Source organism: Conger conger, chromosome 10, assembly GCF_963514075.1.
Source record: "Conger conger chromosome 10, fConCon1.1, whole genome shotgun sequence".
NCBI classification, from domain to species: domain Eukaryota; kingdom Metazoa; phylum Chordata; class Actinopteri; order Anguilliformes; family Congridae; genus Conger; species Conger conger.
This window is the reverse complement of record NC_083769.1, coordinates 50783621-50801176: the sequence shown is the minus strand read 5'-3', so window position 1 is coordinate 50801176 and position 17556 is coordinate 50783621. Positions and strand designations below refer to the sequence as shown.

Genomic DNA, 17556 nt, shown 5'->3' with positions numbered 1-17556 from the left:
TACCATAGAGACTAAAATCACACATCTCTACCATAGAGTCTAAAATCACACATCTCTGCCATAGAGACTAAAATCACACATCTCTACCATAGAGTCTAAACTCACACATCTCTACCATAGAGACTAAAATCACACATCTCCACCAACACGGTTTTAGGACACGTTGGACATGAATATGCTTTAGTGAAGAATGTAATCACATGTGTAATTTAACATAGAAATTTAACGGTAAATGTGAAAGTGCACCATTTCCTCTGTCAGATTAAAAGCTGTATGGAAGTTGAACGGCTGTGCTGAGTTTGGCACGATGGCGTCCAACATGTCGTCTCCATAAACCACGATCCTGCCAAGATGGAGAAAGAGCGCGTTCACTCCCCACAGCACTCTGAGTTTGGTCATGTTCACATACACCCCCTAAAGAGACCCTCCCCAGGCACAGCTCCTCTGAGTGGGGGATGAGCTCCCACTGACTGGAGACCAGGAGTCTCCCGCCCTGGAACTATGAAGCCTGTAGTCTAGTGGCTAAGGCACATGACTGGGACAGCCTGTAGTCTAGTGTCTAAGGCACATGACTGGGGCTGCCTGTAGTCTAGTGGCTAAGGTACATGACCGGGGCAGCCTGTAGTCTAGTGGCTAAGGCACATGACTGGGGCAGCCTGTAGTCTAGTGGCTAAGGTACATGACTGGGACAGCCTGTAGCCTAGTGGCTAAGGTACATGACTGGGGCAGCCTGTGGCCTAGTGGCTAAGGTACATGACTGGGGCAGCCTGTAGTCTAGTGGCTAAGGTACATGACTGGGGCAGCCTGTAGCCTAGTGGCTAAGGTACATGACTGGGGCAGCCTGTAGCCTAGTGGCTAAGGTACATGACTGGGGCAGCCTGTAGCTTAGTGGCTAAGGCACATGACTGGGGCTGCTCTGCTGCTTCATATTGCCCAAAAAGGCCTCAGCCAACCCAAAGTGGCGGATAAGCGCACATTCCAACCTGGCTGATATCAAATTTCAGAAGCTAAACAGCAGCTTGAATATTGTTGTGCTGTAACCTCCTAACCTCCTTCTTCTTCTCTGTTTTGCGTGTCTCTTGTCACCTTGTTTTGATCTACCCCCCCCCCCCCCCCCCCGACACATGCACACACACAAACAAAACCACACAAACTAATCGCTGCAGGAAAACACCAGAAACAGAAGCAGTAACCCAAAACCTGACCTTGCCTCTGATGTGGGATATACAGGACTCTCACAGGCCCGACACAGACTGACTCATATTCAGTATGGAGCCTAATATTACGTTTCATGTTTAACGTTTATTTCCGTCCTTACTGCACTTGTCCTGCTGACTGGTGCGCGCTGTGGTGATGTCATGGCCGAGCCCTCACCTGTCGTAGGTGTGCTCGTTGCCGGTGTTGGCCGTGGTGTCCACGTCGTCCTTGATCAGCCAGTGGAAATTCGGGTTGCTCCGGATACGGATCGTCTTCATGTCTCTGGTGGAGACGTACGCCCCGTCCGCGTTGAAGTCGCCCAGGATCATGATGTTCTGGAATGAGCCGGCGGTCTGCTCAAGGTCCCGTCATCACAAACCCACACAGCACGCTGCACTCCTTTACTGTTATACTGTATGTATAATTATTCTGCTGTTCTTAGTGTTTCAGTTGCCAAAACTGTGTTATTGCTATTTCAGTGTCAGTTTATCTGATTATTCTACAAGGGTTCAGGTTCTTATCTGTGTGATCACTCTAGCACTTGGAACCATACTTCCCTCTAGAGTTTTCAGCGCACTTGTCCCTGGTTATGATCTGCACTTTATTGTACGTCACTCTGGATAAGATTCCAAAAGCCTGTAATCTAATGTAAGAGCACATAACGATGACCTATGACCTCATCAATTCAGCTCACCGACACTCGCCATTGCCCTGATGCAGGGTGGATAAGGAGCAGCCTGTAGCCTACTGGCTGAGGTACAGGACTGGGGCAGCCTGTAGTCTAGTGGCTAAGGTACATGACTGGGGCAGCCTGTAGTCTAGTGGCTAAGGTACATGACTGGGGCAGCCTGTAGCCTAGTGGCTAAGGTACAAGACTGGGGCAGCCTGTAGCCTAGTGGCTAAGGTACATGACTGGGACAGCCTGTAGCCTAGTGGCTAAGGTACATGACTGGGGCAGCCTGTAGCCTACTGGCTGAGGTACATGACTGGGGCAGCCTGTAGCCTAGTGGCTAAGGTACATGACTGGGGCAGCCTGTAGCCTAGTGGCTAAGGTCCATGACTGGGACAGCCTGTAGTCTAGTGGCTAAGGTACATGACTGGGGCAGCCTGTAGTCTAGTGGCTAAGGTACATGACTGGGGCAGCCTGTAGTCTAGTGGTTAAGGTACATGACTGGGGCAGCCTGTAGCCTAGTGGCTAAGGTACATGACTGGGGCAGCCTGTAGCCTAGTGGCTAAGGTACATGACTGGGGCTGCTCTGCTGCTTCATATTGCCCAAAAAGGCCTCAGCCAACCCAAAGTGGCGGATAAACGCACATTCCAACCTGGCTGATATCAAATTTCAGAAGCTAAACAGCAGCTTGAATATTCAGGCAAATGTGACAGAATGTTTTTGCTTTGCATGCAGGTTATTTGCATCAAGTATAATTGCATCTAATGACTCTGCTTTCCTTGCGTGAGGGTGTGCTAAGTGGAAAATTTGGTTGCCGAAAAACGCAACAGGGGATTGACATAATACAGCAACATCTGAACTGCTGCAGTGCTGTCCTGAATATCACGTTCACTTTTGCCATTGTGTTTTCAAGTAGCTACTGTATGGTAAACAGCGCTACGCGGTGGTGCTGTCCGTGTCTGTAGTAGTTGTGCTTCAGGTGCTGTGCGGGACATTGTAAGCAGTCTTCTGAACACAGGGAAGTTGTGTCGTTTTCTCTATAACCTAATTATTGGACCAATTCACATAAACCACATTCCTCAAGAGAAAAACTACCACTGAACTTCTGGTGGCTGCTTCCCGGTGTTCCATTGGCAGCACAGTGAGTCACGTTACTAAACTAATGTTGAACATGCTGCCTGTGTTGAAGAAATGACTGCATGGCCATCATATTCAGTCTGCCTAATGATAACACCCCCCAAGATAACTGTACTATTCAGTCTGCCTAATGATAACAGCCCCCAAGATAACTGTACCCATAATAATGAGTGTGGGAGGGGCATGTGTGTCAGCCAACCAGTCGCCTTGGCAACCCTCCAGGACTGTTTGCATTATTGGGCTTAGCTGGCACTGAACTCCCCGGAGTCTAACTGTGTGTGTGCTGGGCTGGTCTCCAGTGTATTACGCCTCAATCCAGATCATATGGAAACTATACAGTAAATAGAGTTGTTCTACTGTGTTCTGTGTCTTTCTTAATTGCTTCTGTCACAGCCACACAGGTTCCACACACAGCACTGTGATGTCACAGCTGCACAGGTTCCACACAGGTCATTGTGATGTCACAGCTGCACAGGTTCCACACACAGCACTGTGATGTCACAGCTGCACAGGTTCCACACAGGTCATTGTGATGTCACAGCCAGGCTCACATCAGTCTTCCACTTCTTCTTCACCGCCAGGAAGACGTCGTACAGCTCGTCCAGCTCACGCTCCGAGTCGTCAGGCTTCGTGTGCACAGGGATCAGCACCAGGTCCTTCAGCTCTGCACAGAGACCCTGTGTCACTCAACACACCACACACTGAGCACAGGGATCAGCACCAGGTCCTTCAGCTCTGCACAGAGACCCTGTGTCACTCAACACACCACACACTGAGCACAGGGATCAGCACCAGGTCCTTCAGCTCTGCACAGAGACCCTGTGTCACTCAACACACCACACACTGAGCACAGGGATCAGCACCAGGTCCTTCAGTTCTGCACAGAGACCCTGTGTCACTCAACACACCACAACACACTGTGCACAGAGATCAGCACCAGGTCCTTCAGCTCTGCACAGAGACCCTGTGTCACTCAACACACCACACACTGAGCACAGGGATCAGCACCAGGTCCTTCAGCTCTGCACAGAGACCCTGTGTCACTCAACACACCACACACTGAGCACAGGGATCAGCACCAGGTCCTTCAGCTCTGCACAGAGACCCTGTGTCACTCAACACACCACAACACACTGTGCACAGCTCCACTCAGAAACCCTGCATCCATCACACTTCACACTTCTCACATTGCATGTAGCAATGTCAAACTGAAGGTCCCCGCAAGCCCCACCAGCCCCATCCCACACCCCACACCTCACAGCCCACATCCCACACTCCACACCCCACAGCCCAGAGCCCATAGCCCACAGCCCATAGCTGCATTAGCTGCTGCATTTTGGCCAGTTTCACAAGACTGGGACTGTGACAAAACATGCCATGCTTGACTGTGATTGGCCAGGCCTGAGATGGCGCCATAACCAGTTGTGTGCTTGTCTGGGCCTGTTTGTAGACAGACATCAGCTGCTGTCTTTCCTCCTGTACTAAACAAAGGTTTCTGTGCTCCGGGCTGTGTGTGGAGCTCCAGGGAGGAGGAGCAGGGTGTAGCAACGCTGATGAATAAAACATGAGTGTCTTCAGGTGCTGCAAGTTACCTGTGCTGCTAATTACATTTCCTAAGTTAAAGGCATAATGCGCGGATTTGATAATAATATTTTACAATATAAAAATATTATACACTGATATTAGAGCACAGTTGCACTGATGATCTCTGTCTTTGTGCACATTTGCTGATTCCATGTCTCTGTGTCTATTTCTTCTAAGATGTGTTTGGGGTGTTTCTGGCAGTGTGGAGGGTGGTTGTGGCTACAGAGCCTGTGGGTTGGGTCAGGGGTCAGGGGTCAGCGTTTTTAGCTGCTGCACTGGCGGAGGTGGTGGAGCACAGTGAGGAGGTGGAGCACAGTGAGGAGGTGGAGCACAGTGAGGAGGAGGAGCACAGTGAGGAGGAGGAGCACAGTGAGGAGGTGGAGCACAGTGAGGAGGTGGAGCACAGTGAGGTGGAGCACAGTGAGGAGGAGGAGCACAGTGAGGAGGTGGAGCACAGTGAGGAGGTGGAGCACAGTGAGGAGGAGGAGCACAGTGAGGAGGTGGAGCACAGTGAGGAGGTGGAGCACAGTGAGGAGGAGGAGCACAGTGAGGAGGTGGAGCACAGTGAGGTGAAGCACAGTGAGGAGGTGGAGCACAGTGAGGTGGAGCACAGTGAGGAGGTGGAGCACAGTGAGGGCTCGTTCAGAGTGAGCCTGGAATTTTTGTCCCTCAACGACGCATGTTTTCTGTGAGTATTGTGCATTACATGTGTGTGTTGTGTGTTACCTGTGCATGTTGTGTGGAGCCTGTGTGTTGTCTGTTATCTGTTCAGGTTGTGAGATGTGCATTACCTTTGTGTGTTGTGAGGAACCAGTGCGTGTTGTGTATTTCCTGTGTGTGTTGTGTGTTTCCTGTGTGTGTTGTGTGTGTTGTGTGTTTCCTGTGTGTGTTGTGTGTTACCTGTGTGTGTTGTGTGTTTCCTGTGTGTGTTGTGTGTTTCCTGTGTGTGTTACCTGTGTGTGTTGTGTGTTTCCTGTGTGTGTTGTGTGTTTCCTGTGTGTGTTGTGTGTTACCTGTGTGTGTTGTGTGTTTCCTGTGTGTGTTTCCAGGGTGTGTTTGTGTGTTACCTGTGTGTGTTGTGTGTTTCCTGTGTGTGTTATGTGTGTTGTGTGTTTCCTGTGTGTGTTATGTGCGTTGTGTGTTTCCTGTGTGTGTTATGTGTGTTGTGTGTTTCCTGTGTGTGTTATGTGTGTTGTGTGTTACCTGTTGCCATGGACTGGAAGCGCAGGATGTACGGCTCCCTGGCGAACACATCCTCATCTCCTGCCTGGGAGTCCTCATACTGATATGAGCCCACCAGGTTCACTGCATCGTCCCTGCGGAGAGACCAGAAGGTCACTGCATCGTCCCTGTGGAGAGACCAGCAGGGTCACTGCATCGTCCCTGCGGAGAGACCAGCAGGTTCACTGCATCGTCCCTGCGGAGAGACCACCAGGTTCACTGCATCGTCCCTGCGGAGAGACCAGCAGGGTCACTGCATCGTCCCTGCGGAGAGACCAGCAGGTTCACTGCATTGTCCCTGCGGAGAGACCAGCAGGGTCACTGCATCGTCCCTGCGGAGAGACCAGCAGGTTCACTGCATCGTCCCTGCAGAGAGACCAGCAGGTTCACTGCATCATCCCTGTGGAGAGACCAGCAGGTTCACTGCATCGTCCCTGCAGAGAGACCAGCAGGTTCACTGCATCGTCCCTGCAGAGAGACCAGCAGGTTCACTGCATCGTCCCTGCAGAGAGACCAGCAGGTTCACTGCATCGTCCCTGCGGAGAGACCAGCAGGTTCACTGCATCGTCCCTGCAGAGAGACCAGCAGGTTCACTACATCGTCCCTGCGGAGAGACCAGCAGGTTCACTGCATCGTCCCTGCAGAGAGACCAGCAGGTTCACTGCATCGTCCCTGCGGAGAGACCAGCAGGTTCACTGCATTGTCCCTGCAGAGAGACCAGCAGGTTCACTGCATCGTCCCTGCGGAGAGACCAGCAGGTTCACTGCATTGTCCCTGCAGAGAGACCAGCAGGTTCACTGCATCGTCCCTGCAGAGAGACCAGCAGGTTCACTGCATCGTCCCTGCGGAGAGACCAGCAGGTTCACTGCATCGTCCCTGCGGAGAGACCAGCAGGTTCACTGCATCGTCCCTGCAGAGAGACCAGCAGGTTCACTGCATCATCCCTGCGGAGAGACCAGCAGGTTCACTGCATCGTCCCTGCAGAGAGACCAGCAGGTTCACTGCATCGTCCCTGCAGAGAGACCAGCAGGTTCACTACATCGTCCCTGCGGAGAGACCAGCAGGTTCACTGCATCGTCCCTGCAGAGAGACCAGCAGGTTCACTGCATCGTCCCTGCGGAGAGACCAGCAGGTTCACTGCATTGTCCCTGCAGAGAGACCAGCAGGTTCACTGCATCGTCCCTGCGGAGAGACCAGCAGGTTCACTGCATTGTCCCTGCAGAGAGACCAGCAGGTTCACTGCATCGTCCCTGCAGAGAGACCAGCAGGTTCACTGCATCGTCCCTGCGGAGAGACCAGCAGGTTCACTGCATCGTCCCTGCGGAGAGACCAGCAGGTTCACTGCATCGTCCCTGCAGAGAGACCAGCAGGTTCACTGCATCGTCCCTGTGGAGAGATCAGCAGGTTCACTGCATCGTCCCTGCGGAGAGACCAGCAGGTTCACTGCATCGTCCCTGCGGAGAGACCAGCAGGTTCACTGCATCGTCCCTGCGGAGAGACCAGCAGGTTCACTGCATCGTCCCTGCAGAGAGACCAGCAGGTTCACTGCATCGTCCCTGTGGAGAGATCAGCAGGTTCACTGCATCGTCCCTGCGGAGAGACCAGCAGGTTCACTGCATCGTCCCTGCGGAGAGACCAGCAGGACCGCAGCACAGGGCATCGCTTGCTGATTAAAGGGGTGTGTTTCAGGGCCTCACCGGTACAGGAAGAGGAACTGCTCCTTGTAGCGTGTGCGTCCCAGACGGCTGCTGATCCTCAGCGTGTAATGGTGCTGCTTATTCACCCTGGAGAGCACAGAGATTCACACTGTGCTACACTCCTCTCATTTACCCTGGAGAGCACAGAGATTCCCACTGTGCTACACTCCTCTGATTCACCCTGGAGAGCACAGAGATTCACACTGTGTCTTTAGGGTTCAGTTACGATGCTAAAGACTAAAGACTGGAATGTCATTGAAAGACTGAATCTTTAAGCCTAATCTGAACTGAAAAACGTTTTAGAAGTTGAAAACGACCCTGGTTACACCTGTACTCACTCCCAGGTTCTTACCTGTTTAGTTCCGTTACGAAACGCTCCACTGAAGCTCCACTCACATCCACCACCTCCAGAATCACAATGATGTCATAGCGGGACACTATCTGCGGTGGGAGAGAGATGTGGAATTCTCTGGGATTCTGTGGGTATGATGTCATTACCAACCAATCATCTGATGGTTACTGTTACTGTTACAATTACTGTTATTGAGCAATATACTGCTCATGCTCAATAACAGTAAAAGTGTGATATAATTTCATATAGCCCCTGAAGAGGACAGCCTGATCAAACCACCGTGGGTTCATTCTCCAGTCACCAGCACACCTTCCTTTACCTTGATGAGAGTCGACAGGACATTTGGTTTGGAAACCTTACTCAAGCCAAATCTCTGAACGTTAAACGATGCAATCTTCATGGCTGCTGAAAAATAAATGAACGTAATCATTGTACCCGAACACATCACATACAGCACAGCCATCCAGAACCCAAACATCTATAGCACAGCCATCCTGAACCCCAACATCTATAGGACAGCCATCCAGAACCCCAACATCTATAGCACAGCCATCCAGAACCCCAACATCTATAGCACAGCCATCCAGAACCCCAACATCTATAGCACAGCCATCCAGAACCCCAACATCTATAGCACAGCCATCCTGAACCCCAACATCTATAGCACAGCCATCCAGAACCCCAACATCTATAGCACAGCCATCCAGAACCCCAACATCTATAGCACAGCCATCCAGAACCCCAACATCAATAGCACAGCCATCCAGAACCCCAACATCTAGAGCACAGCCATCCAGAACCCCAACATCTATAGCACAGCCATCCAGAACCCCAACATCTATAGCACAACCATCCAGAACCCCAACATCTATAGCACAGCCATCCAGAACCCCAACATCTAGAGCACAGCCACCCAGAACCCCAACATCTATAGCACAGCCATCCAGAACCCCAACATCTATAGCACAGCCATCCAGAACCCCAACATCTATAGCACAGCCACCCAGAACCCCAACATCAAACACCCATACTGGCCAATTCATGTCCCACAGATCCCCCCATGAACATTTCCCTGAGTTCAGTTTAGACAGAAACAAAAAGAAAAGCCAAAAACAAAATTGATTCAACAGAAAAACGAATCATCAAAACAACATGACTTGAGAGACAGGTATAAGTACTTTTTTAGCAATGTTCCAGGACTGTAATCATCTGTGTTCAAGTCACAGCACGTCACCCAAATGTAAATATTAAAATACACTGTGGGTGTATACACACATGGTTGAAAACCTAAATTAAAGAAGAGGCATTTGGAAATTTGTCAGAGCATGTAAATACAGTGAACAGAGAAGATACATAAAAATACAAAACAATTACAAAACGCCTTTTGTTTTTATGGTTTAGCACTGAATATCAATATCAAGTCAAGGACTCCTTCCCCCCGCCCATGTGTGTACAAGATTTGGTAAAGATGTCTACAGGCATACAAATTCCACAATTTTCCCAAAACAGCACCCGGATGTCCTCAAGTGTCCCCAAACCTGTCCAAATACAAAACATCTGCATATCTTTTTGTCAAGACACACGAATGATCAGAAAAGCTTACTTTTCTATTAAACCCGATTTCTGGATACGAAATGTAAAGAAAATGAACCTTCACGTGCATTTCATTCAGATATAGTATATGAGTATGTTTCTATACAGCATGCCCAAGGTTTCCATAAAGCTCTCCAAAAAGGATTAGCTCACCCTAATGCTTTCTAACAAACCTGTATTACATGTAAAACTGAACTTTATTTCAAAATTAGGTTAACCAGAGCCCAATTAGTCCTGTTAGCCAGAATAATAACAGGTTTACATCAATAGCAAGTCTAACACAAATGCTCACTTCATGTTTTATGCAAGTCTGACTATTAATTCTGCTATGCAAACACAGCAATATTCCTTATATTCCTAATATAACCTGAATATGAAATTATACCTTGTTGGAAAGGGTAGTAAACCCTGCACAAAAGGATTGCTGTATTTTAAATGAGTTCAGTACTGAAGATGGCATTTGCTTCGGTATAGTCCTGGGAAAAATAGATAGAGGCTAAAATGTTACTAAGAAAACAGCCATAGCTTCATAACCAGGTCGTGTATGCATAAAATAATTTGCAAAACAAACTCATATTCCTACCAAACCGGAAATACGTACAACAAAAGTGAGCTAAGGAAAAAAACTATGTATTTATCCATGCAACTTCTTATTTGTGTATTTTTGCTCTTATATTGGAACATAACTTTTTGACATAGAGGAACGGTATTAGCGATTGTTAGAATTTGCCTTTCATTGTCTCAGTCTGTGACTTGGTCAGCATTGCAAACCGTGAGCGTGGCACGGGGGAGCCTGCTGTGTTATTGCCCTGCTTAAGAGGCAGATAGCGATCTAAAGCGCTGTTCTCACAAGCAGAGAGTCTTTTCAACAATTGGGAATCGCCATCTTGCAGTTTTATTTTGCAGAACTGCTGCTCACTGGATGCTTTTCTCTGTAAATTCTAGAGACTGTTGTGTGTGAAAAAACGATTAAATCAGCCGAGTTAGAGACAATGAAACCACCCATCTGGCAGCAACACTATTATTCCACAGTCAAAGTCACTTAGACCAGGTTTCTGCCCAATTCTGAGGCTTTGTGTGAACACAAACTGAAACTCTGCACCATGTCTGCATGCTAAGCTAATAGAGTGGTCACTTATGTATCTATCAATGAGAGCATGAGACAGCTAATAATATAGAAATATACAGTCAGCATAATAATAATTATTATTATTATTATTACATAATAACAACTACTACAGTGTATCCTGATTCAATATTAGCTCTAATGTGAGTGGTACCAACTGTTTAAATCTTGACTTCATAATGTTGACATGTTGCCTGTTTAAAGGCACAAAAGTTTAAAGGCACAGTATTCACTGGATGCCAAGCTTTATTTAAAGCAGTGGTGTCCTACCTGGGAATTGAACCTGCAAGATTTGGGCGACCAGTTCCCCTGAAAGCGATCTTTATACTGCACTGCTCTCCCTGATATGGAGCGATGGCAGATCCTCCTGACGAACACCGACCCCCTCTTCTTACAGCGTCTCAGGTGAAATGTTCAGGTGATGTCCCAACTCCGTGTTAATTACCTTTCAGACACACACCCTGTCACCAGCTTCCCTGCAATGTGCATCAAAAAACACATTGAATGTCCTCATCTTAAGGTTACTGCGCCACGGGCAAATCTGGAAAACCCGGTAAACAAGACTGAGCCCTTTATTATAAATAACACTCTGTGCCTGCTGTGTATTTCTGTACGGCAGAAGTGTGGAGACTGCAGAATAGTAAACTTCAAAACGTGAATTCTGAAATCCTGGGACAAAGGTCAACTCAGGTTCTTCTGGAGGGCCAACGAAATGTTGAATCTGAGTTTAGTCCAAATCATCACGAAGGCTTTATGAGCCTTGTCATTGGTGGAGTTGACTGTCAGTCACTTGTACCAATATACTTTGACAGACAGACAAATAGACATAGGCGGGCATATCCACTCTACCTACCGCTTGCACTGGTAACAATATCCCTTCCAGGGCGATCACGTTTAGTCCGATGACACCTCAAATGCAGGAGATATCCCCAGGTCCGGAGCAACTGTGGAATTATGCAGAAAGATAACGGTCAATAGGAACACTGCACAGAGAAGAATGCTGTACGTTAGCGATCACGGACGGGTACGTGGTTTCAGTGAGGAGGGAAACACAAGGCTACGGTATCAGTGGATAAGTAGGACAGACGCTGTTACACACCAGCTAGTGAAACTCCATCACTGATCATCACTGACTGACTTCACACGATCCTGTCAGGCGTCTGTGCTCTACTGAGTCTGATGTTCAACAACAAAACAGCCGCCAAACCCACCCTGCAGGAGCAAGCGCTAGACACGGAACATTCCACACAGGGGATGGTTACCCCACACACAGAGCATTCCACACGGGAGTCTACGGGCTGGGTTATACAAACAAAGGTGGTCACACACCGTACAGGATAATTTAGACAAAATTCTACATTTCAAAAGCAAGGACAAAAGAAAACAAAAAAGTTGCGGAACAGACAGGTTCTGTCACGCTCACGTTACCTCACTGAGCGGCAGTGAGACTGGGAGTGAAACCTCAGCAGGGCGCAAAGCCCTCAAGGTCCACCCCACGCTCAACCCCTCTCCACTACATTGTGGGGCGACTTTAGCTCAGGAGGTAAGAGCAGCCTTCTGGCAGTCGGAGGGTCGCCGGTTTGATTCCCACCCAGGGTGTGTTTAAGTGTCCCTGAGCAAGTCACCTAACCCCAAATTGCTCCTGAGGAGCTGGTTGGTGCCTTGCATAGCAGCCAATCGCTGTTGGTGTGTGAATGGGTGAATGAGAAGCATCAATTGTACAGCGCTTTGGATAAAGGCGCTATATAAATGCCAGCCATTTACCATTTACCATTCCTCCAGCACATGGTAGCACCAGCACCACCCCCACATCTCCATCAGTACAGCACCACCCCCACACCTCCATCAGTACAGCACCCCACACCTCCATCAGTACAGCACCACCCCCACACCTCCATCAGTACAGCACCCCACACCTCCATCAGTACAGCACCCCCACACCTCCATCAGTACAGCACAACCCCCACTCAAGCATACAGCATCACTATAAGACTGTCTCCAGGGGTTTTTATATTGAACTAAATGTCCATCCATCCATCCATCCATTTTCACCCGCTTATCTGGAGTCGGGTCGCGGTGGCAGTAGGCTAAGCTGGGTATTCCAGGCGTCCCTCTCCCCAGCAACGCATTCCAGCTCCTCCTAGAGGATCCCGAGGCGTTTCCAGGCCAGGAGAGATATATAATCTCTCCAGCGGGTTCTGGGTCTACCTTGGGGTCTCCGCCCAGTTGGACGAGCACGGAAAACCTCCAAAAGGAGGCGCCCGGGAGACATCCTGATCAGATGCCCGAACCACCTCAATTGGCTCCTTTCGATGCGAAGGAGCAGCGGCTCTACTCCAAGCTCCAATCTCTGAGGCTGAGCCCAGCCACCCTACGGAGGAAGCTCATTTCGGCCGCTTGTATCCGCAATCTCGTTCTTTTGGTTACTACCCAAAGCTTGTGACCATAGGTGAGGGTTGGGACGTAGATCAACCGCTAAATCGAGAGCTTCGCCTTCCGGCTCAGCTCCTTCTTCACCACGATGGTCCGGTGCAACGCCCGCATTACTGCTGACGCTGCACCGATCCGCCGATCTCTGTCGATCTCACGCTCCCTTCTACCCTCACTTGTGAACAAGACCCTGAGATACTTGAACACTTGGGGCAATAACTTGTTCCCAACCCGGAGGGAGCAATCCACTGTTTACCGGCAGAGAACCATGGCCTCGGACTTGGAGGCTGACTCTCATCCCGGCCGCTTCACACTCGGCTGCAAACCGCTCCAGTGCGTGCTGAAGGTCACGGTCCGATGAAGCCAGCAGAACCACGTCGCCCGCAAAAAGCAGAGACGCAACTCTGAGGTCACCAAACCAGACACTCTCCTCACCTCGGCTGCGCCTTGAGATCCTGTCCAAGGGGCAACCTTGGTGGAGTCCAACACCCACTGGAAACGTGCTTGCCTTTGTGCCGAGGTTGCGGACACAGCTCTCACTTTGGTTATACAGGGACCGGATGGCTCGTAACAACGGCCCCGGTACCCCATACTCCAGCAGTACCCCCCACAGGGTTCCCTGGGACATGGTCGAAAGCCTTCTCCAAGTCCACAAAGCACATGTGGACTGGATGGGCAAACTCCCATGACCCTGCCAGCAACCCCGCCAAGGTAAAGAGCTGGTCTACTGTTCCATGGCCAAGACGGAAGCGACATTGCTCCTGAGGAGGCTGAGGAGTGTGATACCCCGATAATTGGAGCACACCCTCCGGTCCCCCTTCTTGAAAATGGGGACCACCACCCCGGTCTGCCACTCTGCAGGTACTGTCCCCGACCTCCATGCGACACTGAAGAGGCGTGTCAGTCAAGACAGCCCAACAATGTCCAGACCCTTCAGCATCTCAGGGCGAATCTCATCCACACCTGGCGACTTGCCGCTGAGGAGCTTTTTGACTACCTCAGCAACTTCCACCAGCAATATAGGAGCAGATTCCCCCGAGTCTTCAGGCTCTGCCTGTTGTTCGGGTTCAGGAGCTCCTCAACATGCCCAGTCCGGGTCAGCAGTTCTCCTCCCCTGCTGAAAACAGCCTGAGACATGCCCTGCTTTCCCTTTCTGAGTCATCGTATGGTTTTCCAGAACTTCCTTGAGGCCAACTGAAAGTCCTTCTCCATGGCCTCCCCAAACTCCTCCCATACCCGGATTTTTGCTTCAGCGACTGCCGAAGCCGCAGCACTTCTGCTGCTTCAGGGGACCCCCATGCCAGCCAAACCCGAAAGGCTTCCTTCTTCAGTTTGACGGCCTCCCTCCCTCCCTTCTTGGGTTGCCGCCCCGACAGGCACCAATGACCTTCTGGCCACAGCTCCTGCTTGCTGCCTCTGCAATGGAGGCTTTGAACATGGCCCACTCGGACTCCATGTCCCCAGCTTCCCCCGGGATGCGTGAGAAGTTCTTCCGGAGGTGGGAGTTGAAGACCTCACGAACAGGGGCCTCCGCCAGACGTTCCCAGTTCACCCTCACTCCACGTTTGGGTTTACCGGGTCTGTCCGGCAGCCTCCCTGGCCACTTGATCCAACTCACCACCAGGTGGTGATCAGTTGACAGCTCTGCTCCTCTGTTCACCCGAGTGTCCAAGACATACGGCTGCAGGTCTGATGATACGACCACAAAGTCGATCATCGATCTTTGGCCTAAGGTGCTCTGGTACCAAGTACACTTATGAGCTACCCTATGCTCGAACATGGTGTTTGTTATGGACAATCCATGACCAGAAGTCCAATAACAAGACACCGCTCGGGTTAAGATCAGGCAGGCCATTCCTCCCAATCACCCCCTTCCAGGTTTCTCTGTTGTTGCCCACGTGAGCGTTGAAGTCCCCCAACAGAACTATGGAGTCTCCGGGCGGCACCCTTTCCAGGATGCTGCCCAGTGACTCCAAGAAGGCCGGATACTCTGAACTGCTGTTTGGTGCACAAACGACAGTCAGAGCTTTCCCCCCAGCGACACGTAGTCGCAGAGAGGCGACCCTCTCGTTCCCCGGGTGGAACTCCAACACAGTGGCACTCAGCCGGTGGCTTGTGAGTATCCCCACACCCGCCCGGCACCTCTTACCCTGAGCAACTCCAGAAAAGAAGTCCAGCCCCTCTCCAGGAGTTTGGTTCCGGAACCAGTACTGTGCGTGGAGGTGAGCCCAACTATATCTAGTTGGTACCGCTCCGCCTCCCGCACCAGCTCCTGTTCCTTCCCCACCAGAGAGGTGATGTTCCATGTCCCCAGAACCAGTCTGCGACGCCGAGGATCAGCACGCCCGGATCCCCGCCTTTGCCTACTGCCCGTTGGGCAAAGCACCCGACTCCGATGCCGACCCCTGCAGGTGGTGAGCCCACAGGGCGGCGACCCCATCTGACCAATTCAGGCTGTGCCCGACCGGGCCCCATGGGATAAGGCCCGGCCACCAGACGCTCGCCGACGAGCTCCCCTCCCGGGTCTGGCTCCAGAAGGGGGCCCCGGGCTAGGTAGCTCGGTACTTGTGAGGCTGTGTCATGGAGTCTTTGACTAAATGTCTATAAAGGGAAATAAATACTCTGTCTCCCCCTTTTATTGCCCTTCCACACAAATTAAAGATACTTTATAAACTCACGTAAAAAACAACAAACAGTCTGAGAGATAAAATAGCTGTTTTCAGCTCTTGTGCTGTTGTGCGCGTGTGTGCAACCGATTACAGAAAAATGTTCCAATGCAACAGTATAAAACTTGGTAGTATAACAACACTAGTGGTAATACTGGCTGTCTCTGCTGTGGAGCTGTACAGTGTCTGTTCTTCACACAAAAGGTCGCTGGTGTCCTCTGGGTGAATAACAGATGGCTCCTCTGTATCAGTAAGCTTACTCTTGACAACGTGCTCAAATCAGTCCACATGTTCCTGTAACGATCATCTGTTCTTTTTCCTCCTCCAGACGCAGACTGAAATTAGCACTTCAGAAGACTAAACTGAATAATGGCATTTTAAAAAAATGTCGTCTTTTTGTCTTTTTAGGTAAAGCACTTTGGATTATCTTTTATATGAAATATACAGTATAATAAATAAACATGCCTTGCCTGTTTCTGTGGCTATGGTTGGTGTGGGGGAGTTTCCCAACCCCATTATTTCATTAATCAGACCGTGAGGTTCAGACAGTACCATGACTGCTTACCACTAAACTTCATTCTGTGTGCATTTACAGCAACTGAGCGTAATGTACAGGTTTACCTCCCTCAGGTCTGGTTCCGACAGGTGTGGCTCATTCTGCAGGTGATGCCAGTTCCCTTTCCCAGAGCGTGTGTGACACCTGCTGGCTTTCAGAGGGATAACTCCACAACCCGCTGTCTGCAAATTAATAATCACACATTACCCTGAGATGGGTGACTGTTGTGCTAATATTGATAATAACTCACTTAACCCCCGAACGCTGCCAATGACAGACTGCACTGGGTCCACTCTGAGTGTGACTGGACTGGACTGCACTGGGTCCACTCTGAGTGTGGCTGGACTGCACTGGGTCCACTCTGAGTGTGGCTGGACTGCACTGGGTCCACTCTGAGTGTGGCTCAGATCTGTGTAAAGCCGCTTTGTGACCATTTGTGCTGTAGAACGCTCTATACAAATAAAACTTAATTTAATTCAGTTTCATTTAAAGCAATGCAAGGCTTGTAGTCCTGAATAGTGGGCTTCATACCGCTGATGAATCCTGTGCAGTCTGCTCCCTCTGCAGCAGCGTGCCTGTGGAAGTGCAGGGTCATGCTGAGTTCAACTGAATTATAACCTTGCAATGTTTTAAAAGCCTCAAGTCAGAGATGCAGTGAGGACCCAGGCAGTGGGGCGCAGTAACAACATTTCACCACTAGAGGGTAAAGACAGCACATGACTTCTTGTCAGATCAGGGGTCCCCAACCATGGTCCTGGAGAGCCACAGGGTCCAGGACCAGGAGTGAGGACCCCAGCACACCCTGCAGCTCTCCAGGACCAGGGTTTCTGACATCTGTGTGAGACGGAAGAGAACCACACAATATATTAGCCCTGGAGATAAATGTCCTCTTTAACCTCCTAATTCCAGCAAGTAACCTTTGTCCCCCGGAGGACACATGGATCTCTGGTCTTAAAGTATTCTGGTGGTGTGTGAGGGTGGTGCTTTCTGCTGAAACCTGCACTACAAGGGAGATTCAATACAAATAAAATTATATTTTTTGAGATATTTTCACTGTGATATTTTTATCATCCAATATACTTAAATTATGTAAAACAAAATTAACAAACCATCTGCTGGGTGTCAGGAGGAACAAGTTGACATCAGTCCACCAAAAAATAGATTCATAAAAAATACAGGAGGTGGAATATCCAATCGAAAAACAAATAAATTAAAATAAATAAATAAGTCCAGGGGCCAGAAAGTAAAAGTCAATTAATTTCACTAATTAGCTCTGCCTCCTGGCTGAACAATGTGCTAACTGGCAATGTCAGATGACTATTAACA

The 17556-nt window shown here is 49.9% G+C and overlaps 1 protein-coding gene across 8 annotated transcripts in view; it reads right to left on the bottom strand.

Moving 5' to 3' along the window:
• The window catches only part of LOC133139000 (deoxyribonuclease-1-like), an 18950-nt gene extending 2173 nt beyond the window's left edge, over window positions 1-16777 (bottom strand). Inside the window, exons 1-10 of one of the 8 annotated variants that reach the window (XM_061258230.1) lie at window positions 16762-16777; window positions 11432-11522; window positions 10849-11023; window positions 8179-8264; window positions 7860-7948; window positions 7508-7594; window positions 5793-5938; window positions 3557-3669; window positions 1375-1532; window positions 247-343 (exon numbers count right to left, since the gene is read on the bottom strand). In XM_061258230.1, coding sequence (XP_061114214.1) covers window positions 247-343; window positions 1375-1532; window positions 3557-3669; window positions 5793-5938; window positions 7508-7594; window positions 7860-7948; window positions 8179-8259 — 771 coding nt within the window. In that variant the 5' untranslated portion in view covers window positions 8260-8264; window positions 10849-11023; window positions 11432-11522; window positions 16762-16777. Of the gene's footprint in view, window positions 1-246; window positions 344-1374; window positions 1533-3556; window positions 3670-5792; window positions 5939-7507; window positions 7595-7859; window positions 7949-8178; window positions 8436-10848; window positions 11055-11431; window positions 11523-11677; window positions 11921-16295; window positions 16346-16761 lie in introns of those variants that run through there. The other 7 variants (XM_061258228.1, XM_061258229.1, XM_061258233.1 and 4 more) reach the window with 7 other exon arrangements.
• Window positions 16778-17556: the final 779 nt, after the last annotated feature.